At 45.3% G+C, this 25,816-nt stretch overlaps 1 protein-coding gene across 1 annotated transcript in view; it reads left to right on the top strand.

Moving 5' to 3' along the window:
• LOC115124934 (rootletin-like) overlaps nt 1-25,816 on the top strand; it is a 285,112-nt gene that overhangs the window by 155,781 nt on the left and 103,515 nt on the right. The window contains 5 exon segments of the mRNA XM_065009495.1: nt 1,141-1,268; nt 13,166-13,335; nt 15,375-15,554; nt 16,433-16,567; nt 16,917-17,060. Of these exon segments, the coding sequence (XP_064865567.1) occupies nt 1,141-1,268; nt 13,166-13,335; nt 15,375-15,554; nt 16,433-16,567; nt 16,917-17,060 (757 nt within the window).

Below are 25,816 nucleotides of genomic sequence, written 5' to 3'. Positions count from 1 at the left end.
GAGTGGCTGGCCCAGGGGATATGTTAGAGTGGCTGGCCAAGGGGATATTTACAGAGTGGCTGGCCCAGGAGATATTTACAGAGTGGCTGACCCAGGGGATATTTACAGAGTGGCTGGCCCAGGGGATATTTACAGAGTGGCTGGCCCAGGGGATATTTACAGAGTGGCTGGCCCAGGGGATATTTTAGAGTGGCTGGCCCAGGGGATATTTTAGAGGGGCTGGCCCGGGTGATATGTTAAAGTGGCTGGCCCGGGTGATATTTTAGAGTGGCTGGCCCAGGGGATATTTACAGAGTGGCTGGCCCAGGTGATATTTACAGAGTGGCTGGCCCAGGTGATATTTACAGAGTGGCTGGCCCAGGGGATAGCTGGCCCAGGGGATATTTACAGAGTGGCTGGCCCAGGTGATATTTACAGAGTGGCTGGCCCAGGGGATAGCTGGCCCAGGGGATATTTACAGAGTGGCTGGCCCAGGGGATAGCTGGCCCAGGTGATATTTACAGAGTGGCTGGCCCAGGGGATGGAGGATGCACAGGTGTCAAACAAATTTTGTCATGTAAAAACGGGCGTGATTTTCCGTCCCAACTAGAGGCAAGAGGTTAAGCACCTCCATAGCACTTTGTCATCACCTGTGAGTATTGTTTTTGGTTATGGTGTTTGTTTGTTGCTGGTGGGAAAAGGGGAAACCAAGACAAGTCGCCCATGGGCATACACTACCCGTAGGTGAACTTTGTTAAATACACTAGTTAGAACTGGGCGGACCACCCACTGTATTTTTGGTAGAGGTAAGAGGTTAAGATCATTTCCTTTTGAATTTCTAGTCAGATGTAAAATGTTCCTGTTTTGATTAATTTAATAGAGTGGGTTAAGTCTGCACTTTATCAAATTAGCATACCCCCTGAGTCTCTTCCCTGTTTCACACATGGTAGTTTGGTGGATGGGACTACCAGCTCTCTCTCTCTCTCTCTCTGTCATTCTCTCTCTCTCTGTCGTTCTCTCTCTCTCTCTCTCTCTCTCTGTCGTTCTCTCTCTCTCTCTCTGTCATTCTCTCTCTCTCTCTCTGTCATTCTCTCTCTCTCTGTCGTTCTCTCTCTCTAATTCAATAAATGCTTAATTCTCTCTGTATGTGCTGTCTGTCAGAGCAGAGAAGGAGTCTCTAGAGACGTGTGTCTTTGAGGGCCAGGAGCTAGTGTCCTCTCTGGAGGGGGAGAGGAACCGACTGGAGGTGGAGCAAAGCACCCTAACGATGGCTGACGAGGACCTGACGCGTGAGTACAAACACACCCACGTGCTGTCCTCCTGCTGTCCTCCTACTGTCCTCCTGCTGTCCTCCTACTGTCCTCCTGCTGTCCTCCTACTGTCCTCCTGCTGTCCTCCTGCTGTCCTCCTGCTGTCCTCCTACTGTCCTCCTGCTGTCTTCCTACTGTCCTCCTGCTGTCCTCCTGCTGTCCTCCTACTGTCCTCCTGCTGTCCTCCTACTGTTCTCCTGCTGTCCTCCTGCTGTCCTCCTGCTGTTCTCCTGCTGTTCTCCTACTGTCCTCCTGCTGTCCTCCTGCTGTCCTCCTACTGTCCTCCTGCTGTCCTCCTGCTGTCCTCCTGCTGTCCTCCTGCTGTTCACCTGCTGTCCTCCTACTGTCCTCCTGCCTCCTACTGTCCTCCTACTGTCCTCCTACTGTCCTCCTACTGTCCTCCTGCTGTCCTCCTGTTGTCCTCCTGCTGTCCTCCTGCTGTCCTCCTACTGTCCTCCTGCTGTCCTCCTGCTGTCCTCCTACTGTCCTCCTGCTGTCCTCCTACTGTCCTCCTGCTGTCCTCCTGCTGTCCTCCTGCTGTCTTCCTACTGTCCTCCTGCTGTCCTCCTGCTGTCCTCCTACTGTCCTCCTGCTGTCCTCCTGCTGTTCTCCTGCTGTCCTCCTGCTGTCCTCCTGCTGTTCTCCTGCTGTTCTCCTACTGTCCTCCTGCTGTCCTCCTGCTGTTCTCCTACTGTCCTCCTGCTGTCCTCCTGCTGTCCTCCTGCCTCCTACTGTCCTCCTGCTGTCCTCCTGCTGTCCTCCTACTGTCCTCCTACTGTCCTCCTGCTGTCCTCCTACTGTCCTCCTGCTGTCCTCCTGCTGTCCTCCTGCTGTCCTCCTGCTGTTCACCTGCTGTCCTCCTACTGTCCTCCTGCTGTCCTCCTACTGTCCTCCTGCTGTCCTCCTACTGTCCTCCTACTGTCCTCCTGCTGTCCTCCTGTTGTCCTCCTGCTGTCCTCCTGCTGTCCTCCTACTGTCCTCCTGCTGTCCTCCTGCTGTCCTCCTACTGTCCTCCTGCTGTCCTCCTACTGTCCTCCTGCTGTCCTCCTGCTGTCCTCCTGCTGTCCTCCTGCTGTTCACCTGCTGTCCTCCTGCTGTTCACCTACTGTCCTCCTACTGTCCTCCTACTGTCCTCCTGCTGTTCACCTGCTGTCCTCCTACTGTCCTCCTGCTTTCCTCCTGCTGTCCTCCTACTATCCTCCTACTGTCCTCCTGCTGTTCACCTACTGTCCTCCTACTGTCCTCCTGCTGTTCACCTACTGTCCTCCTACTGTCCTCCTGCTGTCCTCCTGCTGTTCACCTACTGTCCTCCTACTGTCCTCCTACTGTCCTCCTACTGTCCTCCTACTGTCCTCCTGCTGTCCTCCTGCTGTTCACCTGCTGTCCTCCTACTGTCCTCCTGCTGTCCTCCTACTGTCCTCCTGCTGTCCTCCTACTGTCCTCCTGCTGTCCTCCTACTGTCCTCCTGCTGTCCTCCTGCTGTCCTCCTGCTGTTCACCTACTGTCCTCCTACTGTCCTCCTACTGTCCTCCTGCTGTCCTCCTGCTGTTCACCTACTGTCCTCCTACTGTCCTCCTACTGTCCTCCTACTGTCCTCCTGTTGTTCACCTGCTGTCCTCCTGCTGTTCACCTGCTGTCCTCCTGCTATCCTCCTACTGTCCTCCTGCTGTCCTCCTGCTGTTCACCTGCTGTCCTCCTGCTGTCCTCCTACTGTTCACCTGCTGTTCACCTGCTGTCCTCCTGCTGTTCACCTACTGTCCTCCTGCTTTCCTCCTGCTGTTCACCTCTGTCCTGCTGTCCTCCTGCTGTCATCCTGCTGTTCACCTCCCAGCTGCTGTTCACCTGCTGTCCTACTGCTGTTCACCTGCTGTCCTCCTACTGTCCTACTGCTGTTCACCTGCTGTCCTCCCTACTGTCCTACTGCTGTTCACCTGCTGTCCTCCTACTGTCCTCCTGCTGTCCTGCTGTCCTCCTGCACCTGTTCTCCTGCTGTCCTCCTGCTGTCCTCCTGCTGTCCTCCTGCTGTCCTCCTGCTGTTCACCTGCTGTCCTCCTGCTGTCCTCCTCCTGTCCTCCTACTATCCTCCTGCTGTCCTCCTGCTGTCCTCCTGCTGTCACTCCTGCTGTCCTCCTGCTGTGTCCTCCTACTGTCCTCCTGCTGTCCTCCTGCTGTTCACCTCCTCCTACTGTCCTCCTGCTGTCACCTGCTGTCCTCCTACTGCCTGCTGTCCTCCTGCTGTTCACCTGCTGTCCTCCTGCTGTCCTCCTGCTCCTGCTGTTCCTCCTCCTGCTGTCCTCCTGCTGTCCACCTGCTGTCCTGCTGTCCTCCTGCTGTCCTCCTGCTGTCCTCCTGCTGTCCTCCTGCTGTCCTCCTGCTGTTCACCTGCTGTCCTCCTGCTCCTCCTGCTGTCCTCACCTGCTGTCCTCCTGCTGCTGTCCTCCTGCTGTCCTCCTGCTGTTCACCTGCTGTCCTCCTGCTCCTCCACCTGCTGTCCTGTCCTCCTACTGTCCTCCTGTCCTCCTGCTGTCCTCCTGCTGTCCTCCTCCTCCTGTCCTCCTGTGTCCTCCTACTCTGTCCTCCTGTCCTGTTCACCTGCTGTCCTCCTACCTCCTACTGCTGTTCACCTGCTGTCCTCCTACTATCCTCCTGCTGTCCTCTGTGTTCACCTGCCCTCCTACTGTCCCTGCTGTCACCTGCTGTCCTACTGTCCTCCTACTGTCCTCCTACTGTGTCCTCCTACTGTCCTCCTGCTGTCCTCCTGCTGTCCTCCTCCTACTGTCCTCCTGCTGTCCTCCTGCTGTCCTCCTACTGTCCTCCTGCTGTCCTCCTACTGTCCTCCTGCTGTCCTCCTGCTGTCCTCCTGCTGTTCACCTGCTGTCCTCCTGCTGTTCACCTACTGTCCTCCTACTGTCCTCCTACTGTCCTCCTGCTGTTCACCTGCTGTCCTCCTACTGTCCTCCTGCTTTCCTCCTGCTGTCCTCCTACTATCCTCCTACTGTCCTCCTGCTGTTCACCTACTGTCCTCCTACTGTCCTCCTGCTGTTCACCTACTGTCCTCCTACTGTCCTCCTACTGTCCTCCTGCTGTCCTCCTGCTGTTCACCTACTGTCCTCCTACTGTCCTCCTACTGTCCTCCTACTGTCCTCCTACTGTCCTCCTGCTGTCCTCCTGCTGTTCACCTGCTGTCCTCCTACTGTCCTCCTGCTGTCCTCCTACTGTCCTCCTGCTGTCCTCCTACTGTCCTCCTGCTGTCCTCCTACTGTCCTCCTGCTGTCCTCCTGCTGTCCTCCTGCTGTTCACCTACTGTCCTCCTACTGTCCTCCTACTGTCCTCCTGCTGTCCTCCTGCTGTTCACCTACTGTCCTCCTACTGTCCTCCTACTGTCCTCCTACTGTCCTCCTGTTGTTCACCTGCTGTCCTCCTGCTGTTCACCTGCTGTCCTCCTGCTATCCTCCTACTGTCCTCCTGCTGTCCTCCTGCTGTTCACCTGCTGTCCTCCTGCTGTCCTCCTACTGTTCACCTGCTGTTCACCTGCTGTCCTCCTGCTGTTCACCTACTGTCCTCCTGCTTTCCTCCTGCTGTTCACCTGCTGTCCTCCTACTGTCCTCCTGCTGTCATCCTGCTGTTCACCTGCTGTCCAGCTGCTGTTCTCCTGCTGTCCTACTGCTGTTCACCTGCTGTCCTCCTACTGTCCTACTGCTGTTCACCTGCTGTCCTCCTACTGTCCTACTGCTGTTCACCTGCTGTCCTCCTACTATCCTCCTGCTGTCCTCCTGCTGTCCTCCTGCTGTTCACCTGCTGTCCTCCTGCTGTCCTCCTACTGTCCTCCTGCTGTCCTCCTGCTGTCCTCCTACTGTCCTACTGCTGTTCACCTGCTGTCCTCCTACTGTCCTCCTGCTGTTCACCTGCTGTCCTCCTACTATCCTCCTGCTGTCCTCCTGCTGTCCTCCTGCTGTTCACCTGCTGTCCTCCTGCTGTCCTCCTGCTGTCCTCCTGCTGTCCTCCTACTGTCCTCCTACTGTCCTCCTGCTGTCCTCCTGCTGTTCACCTGCTGTCCTCCTACTGTCCTACTGCTGTTCACCTGCTGTCCTCCTACTATCCTCCTGCTGTCCTCCTGCTGTTCACCTGCTGTCCTCCTACTGTCCTCCTGCGGTCCTCCTGCTGTTCACCTGCTGTTCACCTGCTGTCCTCCTGCTGTCCTCCTGCTGTCCACCTGCTCTCCTCCTGCTGTTCACCTGCTGTCCTCCTGCTGTCCACCTGCTGTCCTCCTGCTGTCCTCCTGCTGTCCTCCTGCTGTTCACCTGCTGTCCTCCTGCTGTCCTCCTACTGTCCTCCTGCTGTCCTCCTGCTGTCCTCCTACTGTCCTCCTGCTGTCCTCCTGCTGTTCTCCTGCTGTCCTCCTGCTGTCCTCCTGCTGTCCACCTGCTGTCCTCCTGCTGTTCTCCTGCTGTCCTACTGCTGTTCACCTGCTGTCCTCCTGCTGTCCTCCTGCTGTCCTCCTGCTGTTCACCTGCTGTCCTCCTGCTGTCCTCCTGCTGTCCTCCTACTGTCCTCCTACTGTCCTCCTGCTGTCCTCCTGCTGTTCACCTGCTGTCCTCCTACTGTCCTACTGCTGTTCACCTGCTGTCCTCCTACTATCCTCCTGCTGTCCTCCTGCTGTTCACCTGCTGTCCTCCTACTGTCCTCCTGCGGTCCTCCTGCTGTTCACCTGCTGTTCACCTGCTGTCCTCCTGCTGTCCTCCTGCTGTCCACCTGCTGTCCTCCTGCTGTCCACCTGCTGTCCTCCTGCTGTCCTCCTGCTGTCCTCCTGCTGTTCACCTGCTGTCCTCCTGCTGTCCTCCTACTGTCCTCCTGCTGTCCTCCTGCTGTCCTCCTACTGTCCTCCTGCTGTCCTCCTGCTGTTCACCTGCTGTCCTCCTGCTGTCCTCCTGCTGTCCTCCTGCTGTTCACCTGCTGTCCTCCTGCTGTTCACCTGCTGTCCTCCTGCTGTCCTCCTGCTGTCCTCCTGCTGTTCACCTGCTGTCCTCCTGCTGTCCTCCTGCTGTTCACCTGCTGTCGTCTGTGCCCCTATCCCCCCCTCACCTCTATCTCTCTCCTCTATATCTTTCTCTCTCTCTCTCATCTCCACCATCTCTCCTTCTCTCTCTTTGCCTCACCTCTCCGCTCCTCTCTCTCTCTACCCCCCTTCATGTCTCTCTGGCTCTCTCTCCTCTCCCTCTATCAATTCAATTCAAGGGGCTTTATTAGCATGGGAAACATGTGTTAATGTTGCCAAAGCAAGTGAAATAGATAATAAACAAAAGTGAAATAAACAATACAACTTAACAGTCAACATTACACTCACAAAAGTTCCAAGAGAATAAAGACATTATGAATGTCATATTATGTATATATACAGGGTTGTAATGATGTACAAATAGTTAAAGGACAGAAGATAAAATAAATAAGCATAAATATGGGTTGTTTTTACAATGGTGTTGGTTCTTCACTGGTTGCCCTTTTCTTGTGGCAACAGGTCACAAATCTTGCTGCTGTGATGTCACACTGTGATGTCACCCTGTAGATATGGGAGTTTGTTTGTTTTCGAATTCTTTGTGGATCTGTGTAATCTGAGGGAAATATGTCTCTCTAATATGGTCATACATTTGGCAGGAGGTTAGGAAGTGCAGCTCAGTTTCCACGTCATTTTGTGGGCAGTGTGCACATAGTCTGTCTTCTCTTGAGAGCCATGTCTGCCTACGGCGGCCTTTCTCAATTGCAAGGCTACGCTCACTGAGTCTGTACATAGTCAAAGCTTTCCTTAAGTTTGGGTCAGTCACAGTGGTCAGGTATTCTACCGCTGTGTACTCTCTGTTTAGGGCCAAGTAGCATTCTAGTTTTTGTTAATTCTTTCCAATGTGTCAAGTAATTATCTTTTTGTTTTCTCATGATTTGGTTGGGTCTAATTGTACTGCTGCCCTGGGGCTCTGTGGGGTGTGTTTGTGTTTGTGAACAGAGCCCCAGGACCAGCTTGCTTAAGGGACTCTTCTCCAGGTTCGTCTCTCTCTGTAGGTGATGGCTTTGTTATGGAAGGTTTGGGAATCGCTTCCTTTTAGGTGGTTGTAGAATTTAACGTCTCTTTTCTGGATTTTGATAATTAGTGGGTATCGGCCTAATTCTGCTCTGCATGCATTATTTGTTGTTTTACGTTGTACACAGAGGATATTTTTGTAGGATATTGCATGCAGAGTCTCAATTTGGTGTTTGTCCCATTTTGTGAATTCTTGGTTGGTGAACGGACCCCAGACCTCACAACCATAAAGGGCAATGGGTTCTGTAACTGATTCAAGTATTTTTAGCCAGATCCTATTTGGTATGTTGAAATTTATGTTATGTTTTGGTCGCATAGAATGCTCTTCTTGCCTTGTCTCTCACATCGTTCACAACTTTGTAGAATTTACCTCTGGCGCTGGTGTTTAGGCCGAGGTAGGTATACTTTTTTTGTGTGCTCTAGGGCAATGGTGTCTAGATGGAATTTGTATTTGTGGTCCTGGCGACTGGACCTTTTTTGGAACGCCATTATTTTTGTCTTACTGAGATGTACTGTCAGGGCCCAGGTCTGGCAGAATCTATACAGAAGATATAGGTGTTGCTGTAGGCCCTCCTTGGTTGGGGACAGAAGCACCAGATGGTCAGCAAACAGTACACATTTGACTTCAGATTATACCTACCGGAGTTACACAGTACTGTTGAAACGTATATCTATCTACTTGCTATGGGCGTCACTGTTATTAGCTTCATGAATCGACATTTTGACCAGCCGATGTCAGCCCCATGAGCATGCTGAGTCTGACAGCCCAGTGGGTCGATGAGGATTTTGTACTGGGGAAAACCACATTGGTTAAGAATGTGCTGGTTCTCATATCGCTGCTGGCATTTCAATGGCATTTGAGAACATGTTTGAATCTTGGAGACATGAACATACATCTAGCGCCATTCGAACATCTGACTGGAGAAATAAGCTCATCAACTGTGTCTGCAGCAGACGTGATACCCTCTGTCATGGCATTGAAACGCCTGCTCAACAGAACTGCCCACACAGACCGTGGCGTTAACTTACAAAAGTACTCGAGGCTGTGAACAAGCGATTCGGTGGCATTCTGTCTTTACTGTGTCGCCACCATGCTCGATGCTAGGTACAAGGACCGCTACTTCTTTAACAGGCATTCTCTCTTTACTGTGTCGTCACCATGCTCGATGCTAGGTACAAGGACCGCTACTTCTTTAACAGGCATTCTCTCTTTACTGTGTCGTCACCATGCTCGATGCTAGGTACAAGGACCGCTACTTCTTTAACAGGCATTCTCTCTTTACTGTGTCGTCACCATGCTCGATGCTAGGTACAAGGACCGCTACTTCTTTAACAGGCATTCTCTCTTTACTGTGTCGTCACCATGCTCGATGCTAGGTACAAGGACCGCTTCTTTAACAGGCATTCTTCTTTAACAGGCATTCTTTAACAGGCATTCTTTTTTACTGTGTCGCCACCATGCTCAATGCTAGGTACAAGGACCGCTACTTTTTAACAGGCATTCTCTCTTTACTGTGTCTGCTCGATGCTAGGCATTCTTTAACAGGCATTCTCTTTACTGTGTCGTCACCATGCTCGATGCTAGGTACAAGGACCGCTACTTCTTTAACAGGCATTCTCTCTTTACTGTGTCGTCACCATGCTCGATGCTAGGTACAAGGACCGCTACTTCTTTAACAGGCATTCTCTCTTTACTGTGTCGCCACCATGCTCGATGCTAGGTACAAGGACTGCTACTTCTTTAACAGGCATTCTCTCTGAGCCTCTTTACTGTGTCGTCACCATGCTCGATGCTAGGTACAAGGACCGCTACTTCTTTAACAGGCATTCTCTCTTTACTGTGTCGCCACCATGCTCGATGCTAGGTACAAGGACCGCTACTTCTTTAACAGGCATTCTCTCTTTACTGTGTCGTCACCATGCTCGATGCTAGGTACAAGGACTGCTACTTCTTTAACAGGCATTCTCTCTTTACTGTGTCGTCACCATGCTCAATGCTAGGTACAAGGACCGCTACTTCTTTAACAGGCATTCTCTCTTTACTGTGTCGCCACCATGCTCGATGCTAGGTACAAGGACCGCTACTTCTTTAACAGGCATTCTCTCTTTACTGTGTCGCCACCATGCTCGATGCTAGGTACAAGGACCGCTACTTCTTTAACAGGCATTCTCTCTTTACTGTGTCGTCACCATGCTCGATGCTAGGTACAAGGACCGCTACTTCTTTAACAGGCATTCTCTCTTTACTGTGTCGCCACCATGCTCGATGCTAGGTACAAGGACTGCTACTTCTTTAACAGGCATTCTCTCTGAGCCTCTTTACTGTGTCGCCACCATGCTCAATGCTAGGTACAAGGACCGCTACTTCTTTAACAGGCATTCTCTCTCTACTGTGTCGCCACCATGCTCGATGCTAGGTACAGGGACCGCTACTTCTTTAACAGGCATTCTCTCTTTACTGTGTCGCCACCATGCTCGATGCTAGGTACAAGGACCATTACTTCTTTAACAGGCATTCTCTCTTGACTGTGTCGTCACCATGTTCGATGCTAGGTACAAGGACCGCTACTTTGATGCAGACAAGAAGCAGGGTTTACATGAAATGTTACAGACACAGCTGGACAAGATGGAAACGGACACAGTGACAGTGAAGCACCGAGGAAGAGAGACCACAGACAGACATGGCTGGACAAGATGGAAACGGACCCAGTGACAGTGAAGCACCGAGGAAGAGAGGCCACGGACAGACAGAGCTGAAACTTCACTGCTTGTCATGTATGATGAAATCCTGGTTGAGAATGAAACGACTGAACAAATAAACAATGAAACAGCACAGCAAATAAGTTAAAGAAATATAGTATTTTGTTTTGATTGTACAGTATTTTACATGCGTAAATGCCAACAAAATAAAGTTTTGGTCAGTGTGGTGTGTGAGTGTGTGTAACCTTTATTTAACTAGGCAAGTCAGTTAAAGGAAGAGGAAGCTTGTTGGAACACTAAGAAAGCTTTGTTGTAGAGTTTGTTGTTAGAGCGTTTAACACAAAATCCAGGGAGGGGCCGGCTGAGTATAAGACTGTATCATCTGCATATAAATGGATGAGAGAGCTTCCTACTGCCTAAGCTATGTTGTTGATGTAAGTTGAGAAGAGGTTGGGGCCTAGGATCAAACCTTGGGGTACTCCATTGGTGACAGGCAGTGGCTGAGACAGCAGATGTTCTGACTTTATACACTGCACTCTTTGAGAGAGATAGTTAGCGATCCAGGCCAAAGACCCCTCAGAGACACCAAAACTCCTTAGCCAGGACCACAATAATGGAATGGTATCCGTATCAAAAGCTTTTGGCCAAGTCAATAAAAATAGCAACACAATATTGCTTAGAATCAAGGGTAATGGTGACATCATTTAGGACCTTTAAGGTTGCAGTGACACATTCATAACCTGAGTGGAAAGCAGATTGCACACCAGAGAGAATACTACAGACATCAAGAAAGCCAAAGGTTGATTACTGACAAGTTTTTCCAACACTTTTGATAAACAGGGCAAAATAGGCCTATAACAGTTAGGATCAGCTTGATCTCCTCCTCTAAATAAAGGATGAACCGTGACTGCCTTCCAAGCAATGGGAACCTCCCCAGAGAGGAGAGACGGGTTTAAAAGGTCAGATATAGACGTGGCGATGATAGGGGCAGCAACCTTAAAGAAGAAAGGGTCTAAACCATCTGACCCAGATGGTTTTGGGTCATGTTTAAGGAGATCCTTTAGCACCTCAGACTCAGTGACTGCCTGCAGGGAGAAACTTTGTAGCAGGGAAGGGGAAAAAGATGGAGGAGCATCGGGGATAGTCACATTAGAAGGAGTGGGAGATGAGGAAATGTTGGATGGACAAGGAGGCCAAATAGGAATCCTGACTTAATGAAGTGGTGATTAAAGAGCTCAGCCTCAGTGCTTCTTGTCTGTAACAACCACATCATCAACTGTAAGCGACATGGGCAGCTGTGAGGAGGGTTTATTCTCCAGGTCTTTAACCGTTTTTCAGAACATCTTGGGGTTAGACCCACAGAGTGAGAACTGCTCCTTAAAGCAACTAACTTTGGCCTTCCGGAGTGCCCTTATTTCTCATTTTCTTGAACGAGAGCCAGTCAGCCTGAGTATGAGTGTGCCGAACCTTTCACCAAATGGATTTCTTAAGGTGGAGTAACTCTGCCAGATCACGATTGAACCAGGGGCTGAACCTGTTTCTAATTCTAATCTTCTTTAAGAGGGTTTGTTTGTTAACAAGACCACTGAAAATATGTAAAAACAGAAGGTCCAAGCATCTTCGACAGAGGATCAGGCTGATTCTTTAACAATTTCCAGAGGCCATGAAGGAAGGATTGCTCATTAAGGTTGTTTAGCAAGCGTCTATGACAAATCAGGACAGGTCGCTTCACTGAGCAGCCATTACGAACACAGGCTGTAAAACAGTTATCACCAAGATCATTACAGAAAACACCAGACTGATACCAGGATTATTTGTGAGGATAACATCAAGAAGAGTAGCCTTTTCTGGGTGTTTGGAGTCATATCTTGGTGGATTGGTAATAATCTGAGAAAGATTTAGGGAGTCCCATTGGTTTAGGACTTGGTCAGGTGCTTTAAGCATGTCCTAGTTTAGATCACCTAGCAGGACAACTTCAGACAGTGTAAGGGGCCAGGAGAGGGTACAGGCCGGTGCTGATGGAGGACAATAGCATCCAGCAACAGTCAACAAAGAGATATTTGAAAGTGTAATGCTTAAAACCAGCAAATACAATAGTTTGGGGACAGACTTGGTGGAGACAACTGAGCACTGAAGGTGATCCTTGGTAAAGATTGCCACTCCACCACCTTTGGAAGATCTGTCTTGCTGAAAAAGGTTATGACCAGAAAGGATAACATCAGTATTCAAAACACTCTTCCTTATTCACATCTCAGTAATGACCAACACATCTGGATTGGAGCTGTGAACCCACACTTTCAATTGATCCATATTAGGTTATAAGCTTAACGTGCAGAAAACCCAGGCTTTTAACGAGAGCAAAAATCAGTGAAGCAGATATCAGAGCACAAGTCAGAATATGGGGCCTTGCAACAGTAGACGGGTCAGGATGTACATGGACATTTCCTGATATCATCAACAGTAATACAATCAGGGCACGGCAAAGGACAGGGAGAGCTCTGAACTCTTTTTTTTAATGGATTCAAAGCCTGTGAGAGGTGGTTAGAATAAGAATAGGATGTGAGGCCAAGAGTCTGTGTAACCAATAGAGAGTCAGTCATGAGTGTGGGAACAAACAGACTGTCCCACGGTTGGGTAGACGAGCAAGTTCATAGTCAACAAAGCATGCAGGAGTCATGAGGCAAATAGCATAAAGTACAATAAAAAAAATATATAATGACTTGGGGCTATCCGTTGTTCAAAGAGTCACTCGCCCCAACAGTGAGTGATGGAGGCGAATCACGGGAGAGAGGGGGGAGTGTGGTGGAGTACCTGTACCAGACAGTGAACAGAGAGGGGGGAGTGTGGTGGTGTACCTGTACCAGACAGGGGGAGACAGGCCAGGGCAGACGGTGAACAGAGAGGGGGGAGTGTGGCAGGGCTACCCGCACCAGACAGTGGGAGACAGACTGCTAAAGTCAATTTTTATTATTATTATTTTTTTTAAAGATGGCGGTAATCATGAATGCATTGAGTTCCGGCTCGAAGGACCGTATTGCTAATTGTCCATTATAAATAAATATCAGTGTAAAATGACAGATTCATGTGAACTTGTGTGTCTGTCCAGGTGAGGTGGCCCGTTTAAAGGCGGAGGTTGAGCTGCAGTTGTCCCGGGCGGCGCAGGAGAGAGAGGAACTGGAAACCAAGCTGGCTCATGCAGAGAGGAACCACCGGATAGCCCTCAGCACCAAAGAACACAGTCACAGAGAACAACTGGAGCAGGAACACTTCGACAAGGTCAAATACAGAGAGAGAGAGGAACAGTACTGTTATGGGAATCAAACTCCTGTTACAATACATTTAAATGTTTTATTCAACTTAATTAAGGCAAGTCAGTTAAAAGAACAAATTCTTATTCTCGTTACAGGCCTTGACGGACTACGTGTTTCCAGGTTATAGCTCTTTGGGAAGTGTGTAAACAATGGTGGATGGCAACTTTTCCCAAACTTTGTCTTGTTCTGCTTTAGGGAAGGTTTTAAGGACAGATTTTTAATTGCATATATTAGCAACTCAAAAATGGGTTTATTCAATCCTCCAGAAGGGGCAACCTTAACAGGTTTTAATTAAGGCAAGTCAGTTAAAAGAACAAATTCTTATGGACCCAGCGGGGTTAAACTGTCTTGTTCAAAGGAAGGACCACTAATTCAATCAAGCAACCTACCTGCCGCCCTGCCGCATAACAGACTGATCTCTACAGTACAGTACATAACTGACTGATCTCTATAGTACAGCACAGTACATAACTGACTGATCTCTATAGTACAGTACATAACTGACTGATCTCTATAGTACAGTATATATCTGACTGATCTCTATAGTACAGTACATAACTGACTGATCTCTACAGTACAGTACATGACTGACTGATCTCTATAGTACAGTACAGTACATAACTGACTGATCTCTATAGTATAGTACATAACTGACTGATCTCTATATTACAGTACATGACTGACTGATCTCTATAGTACAGTACATAACTGACTGATCTCTATGGTACAGTACATAACTGACTGATCTCTATAGTACAGTACATAACTGACTGATATCTATAGTACAGTACATAACTGACTGATCTCTATAGTACAGTACATAACTGACTGATCTCTATAGTACAGTACATAACTGACTGATCTCTATAGTACAGTACATGACTGACTGATCTCTATAGTACAGTACATAACTGACTGATCTCTATAGTACAGTACATAACTGTCTGATCTCTATATTACAGTACATGACTGACTGATCTCTATAGTACAGTACATAACTGACTGATCTCTATAGTACAGTACAGTACATAACTGACTGATCTCTATAGTACAGTACAGTACATAACTGACTGATCTCTATAGTACAGTACATAACTGACTGATCTCTATAGTACAGCACAGTACATAACTGACTGATCTCTACAGTCCAGTACAGTACAGTACAGTACATAACTGACTGATCTCTATATTACAGTACATGACTGACTGATCTCTATAGTACAGTACATAACTGACTGATCTCTATAGTACAGTACATAACTGTCTGATCTCTATATTACAGTACATGACTGACTGATCTCTATGGTACAGTACATAACTGACTGATCTCTACAGTACAGTACATAACTGACTGATCTCTATAGTACAGCACAGTACATAACTGACTGATCTCTATAGTACAGTACATAACTGACTGATCTCTACAGTACAGTACATAACTGACTGATCTCTATAGTACAGCACAGTACATAACTGACTGATCTCTATAGTACAGTACATAACTGACTGATCTCTATAGTACAATACATAACTGACTGATCTCTATAGTACAGTACAGTACATAACTGACTGATCTCTATAGTACAGTACATAACTGACTGATCTCTATAGTACAGTACAGTACATAACTGACTGATCTCTACAGTACAGTACATAACTGACTGATCTCTACAGTACAGTACATGACTGACTGACTGATCTCTATAGTACAGTACATAACTGACTGATCTCTATAGTACAGTACATAACTGACTGATCTCTATAGTACAGTACATGACTGACTGATCTCTATAGTACAGTACATAACTGACTGATCTCTATAGTACAGTACATAACTGACTGATCTCTATAGTACAGTACATAACTGACTGATCTCTATAGTATAGTACATAACTGACTGATCATTGCGTAAATGCTCATCAGACCTCTCATTAGGACTGTGTGTGTGTGTGTGTGTGTGTGTGTGTGTGTGTGTGTGTGTGTGTGTGTGTGCGTGTTGTACAGGAACAGCAGTGTGTGAACCTAACCCTGCAGAGGGAGCGTGCAGAGTCCCAGCTACGATCCCATTGTGAGCAGCAGCGTTTGCAGAGCCAGGCTGACCTGCAGCAGCTGCAAGAGGAGATGGTCCGGCTGCAACAAGTCTGCAACAATAGCCTGCTGCAGGCCGAGAGCACAAAACAACAGGTGTGTGTGTGTGTGTGTGTGTGTGTGTGTGTGTGTGTGTGTGTGTGTGTGTGTGGACATCTTTACATGTCCTGAGGACAGGGGAAACAGCGAGAGCTATTTCCATCATGTAGCCCTGGTGTTGCTAGAGGGTTTTGTAAAAGTATAACGCTATTTGGTTATAAATATAGTATCAAAAGTTTAAAATATAAATCATTTCAAATTCCTTATATTTAAGCAAACCAAATGACACCATTTTTATTTTTATTTTTTATGTATGGATAGCCAGGGGTACACTCCAACACTCAGAGATAATTTACAAATAAAGCATTTGTGTTTAGTGAGTCCTCCAGATCAGAGGTTGTAGGGATGACCAGGGATGTTCTCTGTTTAGTGAGTCCTCCAGATCAGAGGCAGTAGGGATGACCAGGGATGTTCTCTGTTTACTGAGTCCTCCAGATCAGAGGCAGTAGGGATGACCAGAGATGTTCTCTGTTTAGTGAGTCCTCCAGATCAGAGGCAGTAGGGATGACCAGGGATGTTCTCTGTTTAGTGAGTCCTCCAGATCAGAGGCAGTAGGGATGACCAGGGATGTTCTCTGTTTAGTGAGTCCTCCAGATCAGAGGCAGTAGGGATGACCAGGGATGTTCTCTGTTTAGTGAGTCCACCAGATCAGAGGCAGTAGGGATGACCAGGGATGTTCTCTGTTTAGTGAGTCCTCCAGATCAGAGGCACATTATTTACTTTAGTAATGTAGTGAAGTTAAAGTAGTCCAAAATATAAATAGTAAAGTACAGACCCCCAAAAAACAACTTAAGTAGTACTTTAAAGTATTTTTTACTTAAGTACTAAACACCACGACTAAATAATGTAATTGTAACTCTATTTCCATGGCCCAGGCCCTGTCCCAGAAGGAGGGCGAGAAGGCAGCCCTGACAGAGAGGCTGGCAGGCCTACAGCAGGATCTGGAGACAGCAAGGCTGGAGATGGAGAGAGGCAGGAGAGATGCTCTGAGCCTTCACGAACAGGACAAGGTAGGGAACCATGATGGTTGGGGTCAATTGGAAGTGATTTTAATTGGAAAAAAATGAAACAACTTATGAAATAAATATATTTTCCTTTTCAGTTTATTGAATTGGAATGTCGATTTACTTCTTGATTTGACTGAATTCAATTAAAATTGACCTCAACCCGGTAACCGTGATGGAGACATGATGACTGGTTTGGGACTACAAAGGCAGATGAGAGAGAAAACATTGTTAAGACTGTCACATAACTATAAGCTCTTTCCTCTAGCTTTTAAACAAATATTTAAATCTCGACCCCTTTGATCTCTTAGTTCCCCCCCCCCCCCTCCCTTCCTCTCTCCGTCGATCTCTTTAGGACAGTATATCAGGTCTTCAGTGTGAGCTGCAGTCCCTGCGTTCTCGCTTCGAGGAGTCTCTGAGTTCCCATGAGTCATCAGAGAAGAGTCTGACTGAGCAGGTCAGAGAGCTCAACCAGCAGAGAGAAACAGCACGACATGAGGTGAGTGGCCCTTCAATCAATAGAACAATAGATCAATTCATCAATCATGCATCGAGGTGAGGGGACACTCCATCTTTACTACTGCTGCTAACACTGCTTGTCTCTCTCTAACCTCTATGTGTGTTTGTTCTCCAGAGGGGATGAAGCAGAACACACATTTATGTTTCCCTGCGACTGAATGGACAATAAAGCATTCTTCTTCTAGTTATTCTTCAACCATGTGAACAGAATAAACTCCATCTTTCACACCCTCCTCCCTCATTCTCCCTTTACTCCCTCATTTCTCCCTCTCCTCCCTCCTTCTCCCTCTCCTCCCTCCTTCTCCCTCTTTCTCCCTCTCCTCCCTCCCTGCCTCACCTTATCCTTCCCTCTCCTCCCTGCCTCACCCTCTCCTCCCAGCCTCACCCTCTTCCTCACCCTCTCCACCCTCCTTCTCCCTCTCCTCCCTCCCTGCCTCATCCTCTCCTCCCTGCCTCACTCTCTCCTCCCTGCCTCACCCTCTTCCTCACCCTCTCCACCCTCCTTCTCCCTCTCCTCCCTCCCTGCCTCACTCTCTCCTCCCTGCCTCACCCTCAATGCCCTGCCTCACCTCCTCTCCTCCCTGCCTCACCCTCTCCCTCACCCTCTCCACCCTCCTTCTCCCTCTCCTCCTCCCTCCCTGCCTCAGCCTCTCCTCCCTCCCCTGCCTCAGCCTCTCCTCCCTGCCTCACCCTCTCCCTCACCCTCTCCACCCTCCTTCTCCCTCTCCTCCTCCCTCCCTGCCTCAGCCTCTCCTCCCCTCCCTGCCTCACACTCTCCTCCCTGCCTCACACTCTCCTCCCTTCCTGCCTCACCCTCTCCTCCCTCCCTGCCTCAGCCTCTCCTCCCTCCCTCACCCTCTCCTCCCTCCCTGCCTCAGCCTCTCCTCCCTCCCCTCACCCTCTCCTCCCTCCCTGCCTCAGCCTCTCCTCCCTCCCCCTGCCTCAGCCCTCTCCTCCCTCCTCACCTTCTCTCCCTCCCTGCCTCACCCTCTCCTCCCTCCCTGCCTCACCCTCTCCCTCCCTGCCTCACCTTCTCCTCCCTCCCTGCCTCACCCTCTCCTCCCTCCCTGCCTCAGCCACTCCTCCCTGCCTCACCCACTCCTCCCTGCCTCACCCTCTCCTCTCCTCCCCGCCTCACCCTCTCCTCCCTGTCTCATCCTCTACTCTCTGCCTCACCCTCTACTACTGACTACTGTGACTAGGTAGATGGTCGTACTGTGTCTAGATAGATGATAGTACTGTGTCTAGATAGATGATAGTACTGTGACTAGATAGAGGGATAGTACTGTGACTAGATAGATGGATGTGACTAGATAGAGGGATAGTACTGTGACTAGATAGATGATAGTACTGTGACTAGATAGATGGATGTGACTAGATAGAGGGATAGTACTGTGTCTAGATAGATGATAGTACTGTGACTAGATAGAGGGATAGTACTGTGTCTAGATAGATGATAGTACTGTGTCTAGATAGATGATAGTACTGTGACTAGATAGAGGGATAGTACTGTGTCTAGATAGATGATAGTACTGTGTCTAGATAGATGATAGTACTGTGACTAGATAGAGGATAGTACTGTGACTAGATAGATGGGTGTGACTAGATAGATGATAGTACTGTGACTAGATAGATGCTAGTACTGTGACTAGATAGATGATAGTACTGTGATTAGATAGATGATAGTACAGTGACTAGATAGATGATAGTACTGTGACTAGATAGAGGGATAGTACTGTGACTAGATAGATGATAGTACTGTGACTAGATAGATGATAGTACTGTGTCTAGATAGATGATAGTACTGTGTCTAGATAGATGATAGTACTGTGTCTAGATAGATGATAGTACTGTGACTAGATAGAGGGATAGTACTGTGACTAGATAGAGGGATAGTACTGTGACTAGATAGATGATAGTAATGTGACTAGATAGATAATAGTACTGTGACTAGATAGATGATAGTACTGTGACTAGATAGAGGGATAGTACTGTGACTAGATATATGATAGTACTGTGACTAGATAAATGATAGTACTGTGACTAGATAGAGGGATAGTACTGTGACTAGATAGATGATAGTACTGTGACTAGATAGATGATAGTACTGTGACTAGATAGATGATAGTACTGTGTCTAGATAGATGATAGTACTGTGACTAGATAGAGGGATAGTACTGTGACTAGATAGATGGATGTGACTAGATAGAGGGATAGTACTGTGTCTAGATAGATGATAGTACTGTGACTAGATAGAGGGATAGTACTGTGACTAGATAGATGATAGTACTGTGTCTAGATAGATGATAGTACTGTGACTAGATAGATGGATGTGACTAGATAGATGATAGTACTGTGACTAGATAGATGCTAGTACTGTGACTAGATAGATGATAGTACTGTGATTAGATAGATGATAGTACTGTGACTAGATAGATGATAGTACTGTGACTAGATAGATGATAGTACTGTGACTAGATAGATGGATGTGACTAGATAGATGATAGTACTGTGACTAGATAGATGCTAGTACTGTGACTAGATAGATGATAGTACTGTGACTAGAGATGATAGTACTGTGACTAGATAGATGATAGTACTGTGACTAGATAGATGATAGTACTGTGACTAGATAGATGATAGTACTGTGATGGATACTAGATAGATGATAGTACTGTGACTAGATAGAGGATAGTACTGTGATTAGATAGATAGATGATAGTACTGTGACTAGATAGATGATAGTACTGTGACTAGATAGAGGGATAGTACTAGATAGATGATAGTACTGTGACTAGATAGATGATAGTACTGTGACTAGATAGATGATAGTACTGTGTCTAGATAGATGATAGTACTGTGACTAGATAGATGATAGTACTGTGACTAGATAGAGGGATAGTACTGTGACTAGATAGATGGATGTGACTAGATAGAGGATAGTACTGTGACTAGATAGATGATAGTACTGTGACTAGATAGATGCTAGTACTGTGACTAGATAGATGATAGTACTGTGACTAGATAGATGATAGTACTGTGACTAGTACTGTGACTAGATAGATGATAGTACTGTGACTAGATAGATGATAGTACTGTGCCTAGATGATAGTACTGTGACTAGATAGATGATAGTACTGTGACTAGATAGATGATAGTACTGTGACTAGATAGATGATAGTACTGTGACTCGGGAGATGATGGTACTGTGACTAGATATATGATAGTACTGTGACTAGATAGGTGGATGTGACTAGATAGAGGGATAGTACTGTGACTAGATAGATGATGATAGTACTGTGACTAGATATATGATGGTACTGTGACTAGATAGATGATAGTACTGTGACTAGATAGATGATAGTACTTTGACTAGATAGAGGGATTGTACTGTGACTAGATAGATGATAGTACTGTGACTAGATAGATGATAGTACTGTGTCTAGATAGATGATAGTACTGTGTCTAGATAGATGATAGTACTGTGTCTAGATAGATGATAGTACTGTGTCTAGATAGATGATAGTACTGTGTCTAGATAGATGATAGTACTGTGACTAGATAGAGGGATAGTACTGTGACTAGATAGATGGATGTGACTAGATAGAGGGATAGTACTGTGACTAGATAGATGATAGTACTGTGACTAGATAGATGATAGTACTGTGACTAGATAGATGCTAGTACTGTGACTAGATAGATGATAGACTGTGACTAGATAGATGATGATAGTACTGTGACTAGATAGATGATAGTACTGTGACTAGATAGATGATAGTATGTGACTAGATAGACTATGATAGTACTGTGACTAGATAGATGATAGTACTGTGACTAGATAGATGATGGTAGACTAGATAGATGATAGTACTGTGACTAGATAGATAGACTGTGACTAGATAGAGGGATAGTACTGTGACTAGATAGATGATAGTACTGTGACTAGATAGATGTGACTAGATAGATAGAGGGATAGTACTGTGACTAGATAGATGATAGTACTGTGACTAGATAGATGATAGTACTGTGACTAGATAGATGATAGTACTGTGACTAGATAGATGATACTGTGACTAGATAGATGATAGTACTGTGACTAGATGATGTGATAGAGTACTGTGACTAGATAGATGCTAGTACTGTGACTAGATAGAGGGATGTACTGTGACTAGATAGATGATAGTACTGTGACTAGATAGATGATAGTACTGTGTCTAGATAGATGATAGTACTGTGACTAGATAGATGATAGTAGATGATAGTACTGTGACTAGATAGATGATAGTACTGTGACTAGATAGATGATAGTACTGTGACTAGATAGATGATAGTACTGTGACTAGATAGATGATAGTACTGTGACTCGGGAGATGATGGTACTGTGACTAGATAGATGATAGTACTGTGACTAGATAGATGGATGTGACTAGATAGAGGGATAGTACTGTGACTAGATAGATGATAGTACTGTGACTAGATAGATGATAGTACTGTGACTAGATAGAGGGATAGTACTGTGACTAGATAGATGATAGTACTGTGACTAGATAGATGATAGTACTGTGACTAGATAGATGATAGTACTGTGACTAGATAGATGATAGTACTGTGACTAGATAGATGATAGTACTGTGTCTAGATAGATGATAGTACTGTGTCTAGATAGATGATAGTAGATGATAGTACTGTGTCTAGATAGATGATAGTACTGTGTCTAGATAGATGATAGTACTGTGACTAGATAGAGGGATAGTACTGTGACTAGATAGATGGATGTGACTAGATAGAGGGATAGTACTGTGACTAGATAGATGATAGTACTGTGACTAGATAGATGCTAGTACTGTGACTAGATAGATGATAGTACTGTGACTAGGTAGATGCTAGTACTGTGACTAGATAGATGATAGTACTGTGACTAGATAGATGATAGTACTGTGCCTAGATAGATGATAGTACTGTGACTAGATAGATGATAGTACTGTGACTAGATAGATGATAGTACTGTGACTAGATAGATGATAGTACTGTGACTAGATATATGATAGTACTGTGACTAGATAGATGGATGTGACTAGATAGAGGGATAGTACTGTGACTAGATAGATGATAGTACTGTGACTAGATAGATGCTAGTACTGTGACTAGATAGAGGGATAGTACTGTGACTAGATAGATGATAGTACTGTGACTAGATAGATGATAGTACTGTGACTAGATAGATGATAGTACTGTGACTAGATAGATGATAGTACTGTGACTAGATAGATGGATGTGACTAGATAGTACTGTGACTAGATAGATGATAGTACTGTGACTAGATAGATGATAGTACTGTGTCTAGATAGATGATAGTACTGTGACTAGATAGATGATAGTACTGTGACTAGATAGATGATAGTACTGTGTCTAGATAGATGATAGTACTGTGACTAGATAGATGATAGTACTGTGACTAGATAGATGATAGTACTGTGACTAGATAGATGATAGTACTGTGACTAGATAGACTGTGACTAGATAGATGATAGTACTGTGACTAGATAGATGATGATAGTACTGATGACTATAGATAGACTGTGACTAGATAGATACTGTGACTAGATAGATGGATGTGACTAGATAGATGGATGATAGTACTGTGACTAGATAGATGATAGTACTGTGACTAGATAGATGATAGTACTGTGACTAGATAGATGATAGTACTGTGACTAGATAGATGATAGTACTGTGACTAGATAGATGATAGTACTGTGTCTAGATAGATGATAGTACTGTGACTAGATAGATGATAGTACTGTGACTAGATAGATGATAGTACTGTGACTAGATAGATGGATGTGACTAGATAGAGGGATAGTACTGTGACTAGATAGATGATAGTACTGTGACTAGATAGATGGATGTGACTAGATAGATGATAGTACTGTGACTAGATAGATGATAGTACTGTGACTAGATAGATGATAGTACTGTGTCTAGATAGATGATAGTACTGTGTCTAGATAGATGATAGTACTGTGTCTAGATAGATGATAGTACTGTGTCTAGATAGATGATAGTACTGTGTCTAGATAGATGATAGTACTGTGACTAGATAGAGGGATAGTACTGTGACTAGATAGATGGATGTGACTAGATAGATGATAGTACTGTGACTAGATAGATGATAGTACTGTGACTAGATAGATGATAGTACTGTGACTAGATAGATGATAGTACTGTGACTAGATAGATGATAGTACTGTGACTAGATAGATGATAGTACTGTGACTAGATAGATGATAGTACTGTGTCTAGATAGATGATAGTACTGTGTCTAGATAGATGATAGTACTGTGTCTAGATAGATGATAGTACTGTGACTAGATAGATGATAGTACTGTGACTAGATAGATGATAGTACTGTGTCTAGATAGATGATAGTACTGTGACTAGATAGATACTGTGACTAGATACTGTGACTAGATAGAGGGATAGTACTGTGACTAGATAGATGATGATAGATACTGTGACTAGATAGATGATAGTACTGTGACTAGATAGATGATAGACTGTGACTAGATAGATGATAGTACTGTGACTAGATAGATGATAGTATGTGACTAGATAGATGGATGTGATAGTACTGTGAGATAGATGATAGTACTGATAGATGATAGTACTGTGACTAGATAGATGATAGTACTGTGACTAGATAGATGGTACTGTGATAGTACTGTGACTAGATAGATGATAGTACTGTGACTAGATAGATGGATAGTACTGATAGATGATAGTACTGATGATGATAGTACTAGATAGATGATAGTACTGTGACTAGATAGATGATAGTACTGTGACTAGATAGATGATAGTACTGTGACTAGATAGATGATAGTACTGTGACTAGATAGATGATAGTACTGTGACTAGATAGATGATAGTACTGTGTCTAGATAGATGATAGTACTGTGACTAGATAGATGATGTACTAGATAGATGATAGTACTGTGACTAGATAGATAGACTGTGACTAGATAGATGATGACTAGATAGAGGATAGTACTGTGACTAGATAGATGATAGTACTGTGACTAGATAGATGATAGTACTGTGACTAGATAGATGATAGTACTGTGACTAGATAGATGATAGTACTGTGACTAGATAGATGATAGTACTGTGACTAGATAGATGATAGTACTGTGACTAGATAGATGATAGTACTGTGACTAGATAGATGATAGTACTGTGACTAGATAGATGATAGTACTGTGACTAGATAGATGATAGTACTGTGACTCGGGAGATGATGGTACTGTGACTAGATAGATGATAGTACTGTGACTAGATAGATGGAGATAGAGGGATAGATACTGTGACTAGATAGATGATAGTACTGTGACTAGATAGATGATAGTACTGTGACTAGATAGAGATGGTGACTAGTACTGTGACTAGATAGATGATAGTACTGTGACTAGATAGAGGATAGTACTGTGACTAGATAGATGATAGTACTGTGACTAGATAGATGATACTAGATACTGTGACTAGATAGATGATAGTACTGTGACTAGATAGATGATAGTACTGTGACTAGATAGATGATAGTACTGTGACTAGATAGATGATAGTACTGTGACTAGATAGATGATAGTACTGTGTCTAGATAGATGATAGTACTGTGACTAGATAGATGGATAGTACTGTGACTAGATAGATGATAGTACTGTGACTAGAGATGATAGATGATAGATAGATGGATAGTACTGTGACTAGATAGATGGATGTGACTAGATACTGTGACTAGATAGATGATAGTACTGTGACTAGATAGAGGGATAGTACTGTGACTAGATAGATGATAGTACTGTGACTAGATAGATGATAGTACTGTGACTAGATAGATGGATGTGACTAGATAGATGATAGTACTGTGACTAGATAGATGATAGATAGATGATACTGTGACTAGATAGATGATAGTACTGTGACTAGATAGATGATAGTACTGTGACTAGATAGATGATAGTACTGTGACTAGATAGATGGATAGTACTGTGACTAGATAGATGGTACTGTGATAGATACTGTGTACTAGATAGATGATAGTACTGTGACTAGATAGATGATAGTACTGTGACTAGATAGATGATAGTACTGTGACTAGATAGATGATAGTACTGTGACTAGATAGATGATAGTACTGTGACTAGATAGATGATAGTACTGTGACTAGATAGATGATAGTACTGTGACTAGATAGATGATAGTACTGTGACTAGATAGATGATAGTACTGTGACTAGATAGATGATAGTACTGTGACTAGATAGATGATAGTACTGTGACTAGATAGATGATAGTACTGTGACTAGATAGATGATAGTACTGTGACTAGATAGATGATAGTACTGTGAGATAGATGATAGTACTGTGACTAGATAGATGATAGTACTGTGACTAGATAGATGATAGTACTGTGACTAGATAGATGATAGTACTGTGACTAGATAGATGATAGTACTGTGACTAGATAGATAGTACTGTGACTAGATAGATGATAGTACTGTGACTAGATAGATGATAGTACTGTGACTAGATAGATGATAGTACTGTGACTAGATAGATGATAGTACTGTGACTAGATAGATGATAGTACTGTGACTAGATAGATGATAGTACTGTGACTAGATAGATGATAGTACTGTGACTAGATAGATGATAGTGACTAGATAGATGATAGTAC

This window comes from Oncorhynchus nerka, linkage group LG25 (assembly GCF_034236695.1).
Source record: "Oncorhynchus nerka isolate Pitt River linkage group LG25, Oner_Uvic_2.0, whole genome shotgun sequence".
Classification (NCBI taxonomy): Eukaryota; Metazoa; Chordata; class Actinopteri; order Salmoniformes; family Salmonidae; genus Oncorhynchus; species Oncorhynchus nerka.
This window is presented reverse-complemented; position numbering and strand designations above follow the sequence as displayed.